The sequence below is a fragment of the Phlebotomus argentipes genome, unplaced genomic scaffold (assembly GCF_947086385.1).
Source record: "Phlebotomus argentipes unplaced genomic scaffold, Phlebotomus argentipes genome assembly contig_5, whole genome shotgun sequence".
In the NCBI taxonomy this organism is placed as follows: domain Eukaryota; kingdom Metazoa; phylum Arthropoda; class Insecta; order Diptera; family Psychodidae; genus Phlebotomus; species Phlebotomus argentipes.
The window spans coordinates 2876357-2885687 of NW_026776165.1; the positions used below are offsets into that span (position 1 = coordinate 2876357).

Below are 9331 nucleotides of genomic sequence, written 5' to 3' on the forward strand. Positions count from 1 at the left end.
GGAAACCACACAAATGCAGACATAGTGCAATGTGCATTTGAAGTGCTTACTTTCTATGTTTTCCAGCTGTCATTCGAGAGACGCAAAAGCGCAGCAAAAACATTAGGAAAAAAAATCAATTTCTCCAGCGTCAACATGGAAAAGGTAAGACAATTTCCATCTTATGCCTGTGCTGAGCTTACTTCTGTTCCTCTCCAGAATCCAGAGGCTGCAGAAAAGCGACTGTGGATCGGGAATCTCGACACGAGAGTGACTGAGTAAGTATAATGGGGTGAAATTTGTGACGCTCCTCGGCTAACTTTCTCCTTTCTTTCCAATTTATCGGTATCAACTCGTGAAAATTCTGCAAAAATACGGTGATATCGAAAACTTTGAACTGGTATACCATCGCACGGGACCCCAAGCCGGTCAGTCCAGAGGATACGCCTTCGTGACGTACAAAACCGTGAGTTGCTCGAGATCTTCCGGAAGGGAATCTCCTGACATTCTCTCCCCTCTTTTTGCACATTGCAGAGACAAAACGCTGCCACGGCGATACAGAAACTCACCGGGAAGCAGATTGACGGACGGAGCATAGCTGTGGGCCTGGCGAAGACGTTCAGTGAGAACGAAGACAGGTTCAAGACGAGAATCGAAATTCCCGCCCTTGGAGGGGCAGCCGGAAGCTCATCAGGCGCATCTGTGGACAGGAAGAAGATTGCCATTCAGGCAATTGAGGCGAAGCTCAAAGTGCTGGAATCTCAGCGGTCAGGAGATGACTTCGAGGTGAACAAGAGTGTCTCCAGTGAAGCTTCACTTATTCAGCGTTACCAGTTCAACAAGGGACAGGAGAGATCTCACAGAGGCACTCTGGCCAGTCGCCAGAGGCAGAGACACAAACATTCCGGACCTTATCATCGGCACACGAAGCGCTGAGGCTCTTTTATTACCATCTAAACCTAGAGAATCTAAATAAAAATTTTCCGTGTTCAATCCTTCTTATTCTTGAATTTGCCGCGCATGTGATAGGGAAGGGGAACAACGCCCGGACACGGCACCTGTCCGGGAATGGTGCACATGCATGGTTTCGCGCAGAAATAGCCGAAATTGGCCGGATTGTCCTGCTTCTCAGCCATTCTCGCTTCCTCCCGCAGAATCTCCTGCGATTTCCCCAGTACTTTTATCACGTGCGCATCAATCTCATCTCTTGTCTTGCTGTCGATATCGATGATCATGTCCTTTCCATCCTCTGCAATTAGAAAAGATTTCTTTTCTCAGGAATTCATGGAGTTGAAAGCGAAGAAGACATACCAAAATAGCACCGGATGAATGGCGATGGTGTCATATTCTTAAATGTAATTACTTGAACATCCGGATTTTTGTACTGCACTTGAGGCAAGTTCCAGAACACGAAATCCCTGTGGAGAAAATGAGAGAAATGTGAGAAACAGCCGGGATTTGGGGCCATGAGTGCACTTGCCTGGCGCCCTTGTGATGATGTCCGAAAGTGTTGTAGTTTATACTGAAAATTCTCACATTCTTCTTAAACACCAGTTTTCCAGCGGTGAGATATTGCATTGTCCTGCGAACAGGAGCTCTTCCCCTCATAAACGGCATCCCGATGTCCTGGTTTTACCTATTTTCACACTGAAAATGCTCCAACAACACACCTAACCTCACAATATCTCCCAATTCGCCGCGTGCGCCAGCGCCTCTCGTAGTCAGCACGCCAAGTTGTTGTGATGGCGAGTTTAGTTGACGTCATAGATTTGAGGCAGCGATAAAAATAATTAAGTCATTTTATTGCGATTTTCCGTCTGAAATTGCCTGGAAAATGCGCGAAAGACACGGCAAAGTGAATTGAGGACGCCAGGTGAGCGGACGAATGTGGAGGTATTTGCGAAATAGCAAGTTTTCGTGTGTTTTTCAGCCAGAGTTCAAATGAGGTCAACGCATTGAAGCTTTGCGGGAGTGCGACGCAGAAGGAGGGCTTTTTGGGGCTCCGTTTGACGAGATAACAATGCCCAGTTGACGACATAGCAGCTCGATCAGATGCGCAGGAGGAAGAAAATGACGGCGAGTGTCTTTCGGGCGCGCTGGTGGCTCCTGGCGGTACTCTTCGCCACGGCGCTCGCCCACGATCCGTGCACGAACTCCTCGGCGCCCCATCGCGTGGAGGTGGAGTTCACCACGAAGATCGTGAAAAATGAGTACATTGTGGCCTTTGACGGATACTACAGGCCCTCGACGCGGGAGAACTACCTCAAGGCGGCGCTGAATGGCTCTCGCGTGTCCAATTGGCGAATTCTCTCGCGCTCGAATCCCGCCAGCGACTTTCCCAGTGACTTCGATGTGATCATCCTGGAGGAGTATGAGCCCTTCGAGGGGCTGCAGCTGATCAAGAGTCACCCGTCGGTGAAGAGTGTCACGCCACAGCGAATGGTGCATCGCTCGCTGAAGTTCGTGCCACTCTCGGCGGCGGAGCTCGATGAGGAGACGCTGCCGGACGAGCTGGATGGTGAGGATGTGGACGAGGAGTTGATTCGGGAGCTGGAGCGGACAACTTCGGTCACAGGACGTCACTTGACTGCCACAAATGACACGAATAGACACATAAACAGACGATTGTTGCGCGCAATTCCGCGACAGATCTCATCGCTGCTCAAGGCGGACGTCCTGTGGGGCCTGGGCGTCACTGGCAGGGGCATCAAGGTGGCCATCTTCGACACGGGTCTGGCGAAATCCCATCCGCACTTCAAGCGAATCAAGGAGCGCACGAATTGGACAAACGAGAAGAGTCTCGACGATGGCGTGAGTCACGGAACCTTCGTGGCTGGCGTAATTGCGTCGTCCAAGGAGTGCTTGGGCTTCGCTCCCGACGCCGAACTGCACATCTACAGGGTGTTCACAAACAATCAAGTGTCGTACACGAGTTGGTTTTTGGACGCCTTCAATTACGCCATCCTGAAGAAGATCAACATTCTCAACTTGAGCATCGGCGGACCGGATTTTCTGGATCATCCCTTCGTGGACAAGGTGAGCATTACACTTTCCCTTTGTGTCGTGCAAACAAAGGGAAATTGGCGTTGTGGCGCAAGAGAGAGAGAGAGAGAAATAGAGCGAAAAGAGAGGTGACGACAGGTCAAGTAAATATTTTCCTTCTGATTTCGGCATGAGGGCTTTTGTGTACACAAAAGCGTAAGAGAGATTCATTGATGGGGGGAAAGCCGTATTTGCATTTTGAGTCGTGCGTATTTGTTTTCGTGTGCCGATGAGCTCATAAAGACTTCATTTGCCAGCAAGTGAAGTCACATTCCGATAAAAGAGGACTTCTTAATGGGATCGTATTGGAAGCTTTCTGAGTGGTTCTTATTGGCATTTGTCACTTCAGTCACTTCAAGATGAACTTTAGAGCCAAATTGAAGAGTCATTCTTGCGCCTCGGAGGCTAGAATTGACGGTGATTCTTTTTTGTCTTGCAGGTTCTGGAATTGACCGCCAATAAAGTCATCATGGTGTCGGCGATTGGCAATGATGGGCCTCTTTACGGGACGCTGAACAATCCGGGCGACCAAAGCGACGTGATCGGCGTCGGCGGGATTAACTTCGAGGACAACATCGCCAAGTTCAGCTCGCGCGGCATGACGACGTGGGAGCTGCCCGGCGGCTACGGACGCCTGAAGCCGGACATCGTGACGTACGGGAGTCAGGTGAAGGGCAGCAATGTGAAGGGCGGTTGCCGGTCGCTGTCCGGGACGTCAGTGGCGTCTCCGGTGGTGGCGGGCGCCGTGGCGCTGCTGGCCAGCGGTGTGCTGCACAAGATGGACTATGTGAATCCGTCGTCGATGAAGCAGGCGCTGATTGAGGGCGCCACGCGCCTCCCGGACAGCAACATGTTCGAACAGGGCCATGGGAAGCTGAACATCCTGAAGAGCATGAAGCTGCTGTCGTCGTACAAGCCGCGCGTGACGCTGAGTCCGCCGTACTTGGACTTCACGGAGGACTACATGTGGCCGTACAACACGCAGGCGCTGTTCTTCACCAGCCAGCCGGCGATCGCCAATGTCACCATTCTCAACGGCATGGGTGTGATTGGGCGCGTCGTGACGCCACCCACGTGGCATCCGTACACCTCGGCGCACGGGAATCTGCTCAACGTGTCCATCGGACACTCAGAGATCCTCTGGCCGTGGTCAGGTTGGCTCTCCGTGCACATGCAAGTGACTGAAGCGGGCGCGGCGTTCGAGGGCGTGGCGCAGGGACACATAACGCTCACGGTACAGAGTCCAGCCGCTGGTGATGAGGCTGAGCCGCGCAACAGCACCGTGAGCTTCCCGATGAGAGTGCGCATCATCCCGAAGCCGCCGCGCGACAAGCGAATCCTCTGGGATCAGTATCACAGTCTGCGTTATCCGCCCGGTTATCTGCCCAGGGACAATCTGAAGATCAAGGCGGATCCGTTGGACTGGCGTGCGGATCACATTCACACAAACTTCCGGGACATGTACACACACTTGAGGAACGCTGGCTACTATGTGGAAGTCCTGGGCGTGCCTTTCACGTGCTTCAACGCCTCCAACTACGGCACGCTGCTGATTGTGGATCCGGAGGAGGAGTTCTTCCCGGAGGAGATTGCCAAGCTGAAGCGTGACGTGCTGGAAATAGATCTGAGTGTGATTGTATTCGCCGATTGGTACAACACGAGCATCATGCGGAAGATTAAGTTCTACGACGAGAACACGCGCCAGTGGTGGATGCCGGACACGGGCGGCGCCAACATTCCGGCGCTCAATGAGCTGCTGCGCGAGTTCAACGTCACGCTGGGCGATCGCGTGAGCGAGGGCTACTTCGCGATGGGCGACCACTCGATGTATTACGCCAGCGGAGCGTCTCTCGTGCGCTTCCCGCAGACGCCGGGATCGATTGTGATTGAGCGCGATCTGTACGATCAGGGCGTGGAGATTCTCAACAACGTCACGGGCGCGTCTGAGGACACGCAGAAGCGTCGCGTGAGATCGCCGGTCGCTGTGCTGGGACTGCTGCAGGTGGACGGGACGTTTGCGCACATCAAGCACACGGACGGACAGGATGTGCACCACGAGGGTGAGGATGCGGATGTGTACAGAGATGTGGGCGATGTGCTGCAGATGGAGAAGAATCCCATTCTGAACAAGAGGACACTGCTGGAAGCGCAACCGGAGGAGCGCAGCAATGCCTCGGAGAAGCACATCCTGAAGGCTGTGGACGTTGTGGATGCGGGTGAGAATGAGATTAGCGATGCTGAGGAGGATGACAAGACGCTGGAAGTGGCTCAAGTGAAGGACGAGCTGAAGATTCTGCCGCACACGAGCGTGCGCAAAGGCGGCCGGATTGCCGTGTATGGCGACAGCAATTGCCTGGACTCGACGCACCTGGAGAAGCCGTGCTTCTGGCTGCTGGACATGCTGCTGGAGTACACAATGACGTCCCACGTGGCGGGACTGCTCAGTGGGTTAAATCAATCCGGGAAGGTTCATTTTCGCCAAGGTTTGATTCAATAATTGTGCCACTTTAGTCGTCAATTGAGCTAAATTCTTGCTCCCTTTTTCCTGCCTTGCAGATGTGATACTGCCCGCGCGGCTGCCCAACAACAATCTGCACATGTACTCGAAGGTGCTGGACCATCAGAATGCCAACAGGAAGCGCGACATTCCGGCGTGTCCGCGTCTGGTGTGGGAGAATCCCATTTTCCTCAACATCACGCAGTCGATTGGGCTGCAGGGTGGTGTGGCGAATGGGGTGTCCGCCGAGGGTGGTGTGGTCGGGGAAAATAGTGCCAATAGTATTCTCCGGAAGCTGGAGAGCCAAAAAGGTGAGGTACGTAGTTTGTCAGCCCTGCATGTGCCCGGAAATGTCCCACTTTGCTGCCCTCTTTGGCTCATGCCGTGTCTTCTGCAGGTGGTGGCGTGAATCCGGACGAGGTGGATGTGGGTCTGCTGCAGACACAGTGGCGTGGCGGTCACGAGGACCCGGCGAACGCTGCCGATGAGCCTGGTGCAATTGTCAAGGAGAATCTGGAGGAGAGCTTCAGTGTCTCCATCGTGATTCTCCTGCTGCTGACACTCGTGGTGTTCCTGCTGTTTATCAATTGGGTGAGACGCGCGCGGGGCGCCGCGAGTCGAGTGCGCAATACGTATTTCTTTAACATTTTGAGACTATGAGTGATAAGAACGATAAGAGAAGTCGAGAGGAATGTGCGCTAGAGTGAATGTGCTGAGAACCAAATGTCACAATTGCACGATATGTAAGCTTCAGACGATTCAATTATCTTCGGGTTATTTTTTTTTAAATAAAATTCAGTAGAAATTGAAGAGAAAATATGATCTTTTGTTATTATTCAAGCGATTTTTAAGCACTTTTAAGCCATGCTTTGATGGGCAGTTATTCTTTAAAATTAACATTCTTTCGAGCGACATCTGGCAGCGAGTGTAGTAAAGTGCACAGATCTGTGAATGTCAGTGAGAATTGTTGTGTTTTCTCCTCGACAAAAATGACTCTGGACGCGAAAATACAGCAGGAATACAAAATCCTGGCAGAATAGTAAGTTCCCGGATGACTCAAGCTTACGCTCGAGGTGTGATTAACCCGAATCCCTGTGTTTGTTTTGCAGTAAAATGCTGATGAGTGAAAACTTGAGGGGAGTTTATGTGATTCCTTCTCACGACAATCCTCTTCGTGAGTATAAAAGATTTTTCTGCTAATCTCCAGAAGGATTAATAACCCTTTCCCTTTGCAGACTGGTTTGGGGTGATTTTCGTGCGAGAAGGACTGTATAGAGAGGGAATCTTTCGCTTTTCCATCACCTTTCCGGACACTTTTCCAAACAGTTCGCGAGCGCCTGTGAGTATGCAGAACTGAAGGGCGCGAAATTGAAATTCACACATTTGCGCATATTTTGCAGGTGATTGAGTTCAAATCCGAGGTGTTTCATCCGTTTATCCGACCAGAAACACGACAGCTGGACACGAGGGACGCTTTTCCCGACTGGGATTCATCGTGTCATCTGTGGCAATTGCTAAAATACGTGATTTATGTGCTGGAACAGCCGGAAGTTTGTCTCAGTTCTTCGCTAATTGAGCAGGAAGCTCAGGAGGATGCGATGGGTGGCAGGAATCGAGAGGCTCTGGAGATGCTGAAGCACAATCGGGCAGACTTTGTGGCCAGCGTGAAGAAGTGCGTGCAGGAGAGCCAGGAGAGAGTGTACGAGAATGTGGACGGTGAGGATAAGCATGCAATTGTATTTGAGGCTTGGGATCAGAATGTTCACCAGGGCATTCTGGAGAAGATCAAGAGTAATCAGCCACTAGAGACGATCCTGCAGACACAAACGGCGACAAACACGGGAATATTTCCATAGAACACTATTAAATTTCTCTCTTTTTCTAATAATCTCGCCTGAGTTTGCGATCCTTCTGTCGCTGCGCTTGGATGATCTTCCTCGCCACATCTGTCATGGCTATGATGAAAACGGAGAAGAAGAGAATGGCGCCGATGGTGGAGAAGGTCTTGAAGCCTGGATAGATTGGGCCGGGATTCTGGAAGAGGGAAATCGGTGGATTTTCCGTGGACGGCGGAATGTAGATTGGAGGGAGAGTTGGACTCTTGGTGATTTCATGGGGCGCCTTGGGCCCTCCTCCGCTTCCCGGTGTGTCGATGTGGATGGACACTGTCTCCTCGGGACGCACGTCCATCACTCCAGTCTCGATGCACTGAAACGCGAAGGGAATGATGAGAAAAAGGGCTCAGCGGATGTGCTGGAGAAGTCTTACCGACGTCTGAACGTCACCCTCTTCGATCTTGTCCACTCCCTGATCATCCCGAGCGTAGATTGTGGTCAGTTTGGCGGACATGTGGATGACGGACAAAGTCTCAGTGCCAACGACGCGCACCATCGCGGACGTGCTGGCCGGGAGTCTCTTCACCACGGACACGATGCCGGACTGCATCTTCTTCGTCACCTCGCCGACTGTGTACCTCAGCGTGCCCTGATCCTCGTGCAGGATGATGGGCACGCCGGCCGCGAGTCCCTCGAGCAGCGTTATGTTGATCTTCTTCTCGAAGTCGAAGCGCACGAGTGCCTCGACGAAGTCCGTCTTATGCTGGGCATTGGTGAGATTCACAGAGGTCAGGACTGTCTGGTTCAGGAAGGTCACGTTGCGCCACCGATCGTACACGATGTTGGTCAGTTCGTAAGCCACAGGAAGGCGCTCCAGCAGGACCTCCTTCACGTCAACTGCCGCCTCTTCGCTGGAAAGAGAAGATTAGTTTGTGATCTTATCTTCTATTGAGCCGCGCCTACTTTATTAGTTTTAAACGTCATAAATGCCGTCATAAAGACACTTCCGGGAGTGTTTTAAACTCTCTTTTTCTAGTGCAGGAGTTTGCCTTCGATTTTACACTAAATTCCGAAAGTTCTTTGCGGTTTAACGCATTTAACTCAGCACTGAACAGCCAATTATTGAGCTGAATGAATTCCAGCTGGAGCTGGGCCAGGATGAAGTTTCACTTTGGCACTTTTGCATACCTTTTCTCGCTGTTCAGGCAACTGGCTGACGTGATGTTGAGCCTGCAGATGTTCCCGGTGATGTCCCGCCCCACGAACACGTTCGCCTCACTCAGCTGGTTGATCAGTGGCCTCAGCGTGAAGTGGAAGTCCTTCCAGGCGATCCACGTAAACAGTCCGGGCGTTTTTGTGCCTCCTTCAGTGCAAATATCACGGTTTCCGAACTCTGTCTGCTTGGCAGTGAGGATTTGCACTTCCGCTGGCGCCTCTTCATCTGTCGTGCAGAGGACTTTGAGGATCTCCACGTCAGCAGGAGTGGTCAAATTGGCGGGAACTTTGCATTCTGTGCTGACGCGATTGTTGATCTCGAAGGAGGCTTTCAGGAGGCAGAAGTCATCGGCAAAAATGACGGGCAAGAGGGTGAGCAGCACAAGGACACTCTTCATGTTTCTGGACACCAGGTGTGGATCTGTTCGGCGTGAGTTGCTGCCTTAGAATGATGGCAGGAAGTTTTTGCTGGAGTTTGTCACAATGTAGCGGCAAAATCTCAAGAGCACTTGTATTTGAGGAGAATTAGAGAATCAGAGTTTCGCAGTGAATTTGTGGACAGAAGATACTCACCAGCAAGTGGAGGGTTGCACAAGAGTGAGCCAATTGATATCAAGGTGACGAACTAAATGAGAATGGCAGAGAAAAATCAATCCGTCGATTGTGTAAATCTTATCAGGCTCAAGTAAATCCCGAGGCGCGAAGAAGACTGCGTCACATTAGCGTTTTCGGTTGATATAGCGGGTATAAAACTCTTTTTTCC

The 9331-nt window shown here is 51.6% G+C and overlaps 5 protein-coding genes across 6 annotated transcripts; 3 read left to right on the forward strand and 2 right to left on the reverse strand.

Moving 5' to 3' along the window:
* The first annotated feature begins 57 nt into the window (after nt 1-57).
* On the forward strand, nt 58-972 carry LOC132266125 (probable RNA-binding protein 18). Its single transcript, XM_059766972.1, has 4 exons — nt 58-144; nt 199-257; nt 325-445; nt 514-972. The coding sequence occupies exons 1-4, from the start codon at nt 136-138 to the stop codon at nt 913-915; spliced, it is 591 nt and encodes a 196-aa protein (XP_059622955.1). The 5' UTR covers nt 58-135; the 3' UTR covers nt 916-972.
* LOC132266126 (small ribosomal subunit protein mS25) lies at nt 969-1699 on the reverse strand. Its single transcript, XM_059766974.1, has 3 exons — nt 1460-1699; nt 1291-1397; nt 969-1228 (listed from the first exon to the last, which is right to left on the reverse strand). The coding sequence occupies exons 1-3, from the start codon at nt 1594-1596 to the stop codon at nt 969-971; spliced, it is 504 nt and encodes a 167-aa protein (XP_059622957.1). The 5' UTR covers nt 1597-1699.
* Nucleotides 1700-1718: 19 nt separating this feature from the next.
* On the forward strand, nt 1719-6190 carry LOC132266117 (membrane-bound transcription factor site-1 protease). Of its 2 annotated transcripts, none has more exons than XM_059766959.1 (5): nt 1719-1852; nt 1910-3015; nt 3461-5504; nt 5578-5829; nt 5916-6190. In XM_059766959.1, exons 2-5 carry the CDS (start codon nt 2032-2034, stop codon nt 6176-6178), a joined length of 3543 nt encoding a protein of 1180 aa, XP_059622942.1. In that variant the 5' UTR covers nt 1719-1852; nt 1910-2031; the 3' UTR covers nt 6179-6190. The 2 variants fall into 2 exon arrangements, with proteins under 2 accessions (XP_059622942.1, XP_059622943.1); XM_059766960.1 differs by having other exon boundaries at nt 5578-5834; nt 5916-6036.
* Nucleotides 6191-6390: 200 nt separating this feature from the next.
* LOC132266124 (protein crossbronx homolog) lies at nt 6391-7417 on the forward strand. Its single transcript, XM_059766971.1, has 4 exons — nt 6391-6557; nt 6628-6692; nt 6754-6857; nt 6919-7417. The coding sequence occupies exons 1-4, from the start codon at nt 6391-6393 to the stop codon at nt 7372-7374; spliced, it is 792 nt and encodes a 263-aa protein (XP_059622954.1). The 3' UTR covers nt 7375-7417.
* Nucleotides 7364-9248, reverse strand: LOC132266122 (enolase-binding protein-like). Its single transcript, XM_059766969.1, has 4 exons — nt 9142-9248; nt 8542-9076; nt 7787-8264; nt 7364-7726 (listed from the first exon to the last, which is right to left on the reverse strand). Exons 2-4 carry the CDS (start codon nt 8964-8966, stop codon nt 7400-7402), a joined length of 1230 nt encoding a protein of 409 aa, XP_059622952.1. The 5' UTR covers nt 8967-9076; nt 9142-9248; the 3' UTR covers nt 7364-7399.
* Nucleotides 9249-9331: the final 83 nt, after the last annotated feature.

Coding starts and splice junctions, on each gene's coding strand:
- LOC132266117 (XM_059766959.1), top strand. CDS start 2,032: ATGCGCAGGAGGAAGAAAATGACGGCGAGTGTCTTTCGGGCGCGCTGG. Junction 5,505..5,577: donor GAAGGTTCATTTTCGCCAAG/GTTTGATTCAAT, acceptor CCTGCCTTGCAG/ATGTGATACTGCCCGCGCGG. Junction 5,830..5,915: donor GAAGCTGGAGAGCCAAAAAG/GTGAGGTACGTA, acceptor TGTCTTCTGCAG/GTGGTGGCGTGAATCCGGAC.
- LOC132266122 (XM_059766969.1), bottom strand. CDS start 8,966: ATGAAGAGTGTCCTTGTGCTGCTCACCCTCTTGCCCGTCATTTTTGCC. Junction 8,265..8,541: donor TGCCTGAACAGCGAGAAAAG/GTATGCAAAAGT, acceptor TTCTCTTTCCAG/CGAAGAGGCGGCAGTTGACG. Junction 7,727..7,786: donor AGGGTGACGTTCAGACGTCG/GTAAGACTTCTC, acceptor TTCGCGTTTCAG/TGCATCGAGACTGGAGTGAT.
- LOC132266125 (XM_059766972.1), top strand. Junction 258..324: donor CTCGACACGAGAGTGACTGA/GTAAGTATAATG, acceptor TCCAATTTATCG/GTATCAACTCGTGAAAATTC. Junction 446..513: donor CCTTCGTGACGTACAAAACC/GTGAGTTGCTCG, acceptor TGCACATTGCAG/AGACAAAACGCTGCCACGGC.
- LOC132266126 (XM_059766974.1), bottom strand. CDS start 1,596: ATGCCGTTTATGAGGGGAAGAGCTCCTGTTCGCAGGACAATGCAATAT. Junction 1,398..1,459: donor CATCATCACAAGGGCGCCAG/GCAAGTGCACTC, acceptor TTTTCTCCACAG/GGATTTCGTGTTCTGGAACT. Junction 1,229..1,290: donor ATTCATCCGGTGCTATTTTG/GTATGTCTTCTT, acceptor TTCTAATTGCAG/AGGATGGAAAGGACATGATC.
- LOC132266124 (XM_059766971.1), top strand. CDS start 6,391: ATGGGCAGTTATTCTTTAAAATTAACATTCTTTCGAGCGACATCTGGC. Junction 6,558..6,627: donor TACAAAATCCTGGCAGAATA/GTAAGTTCCCGG, acceptor TTTGTTTTGCAG/TAAAATGCTGATGAGTGAAA. Junction 6,693..6,753: donor TTCTCACGACAATCCTCTTC/GTGAGTATAAAA, acceptor TTCCCTTTGCAG/ACTGGTTTGGGGTGATTTTC.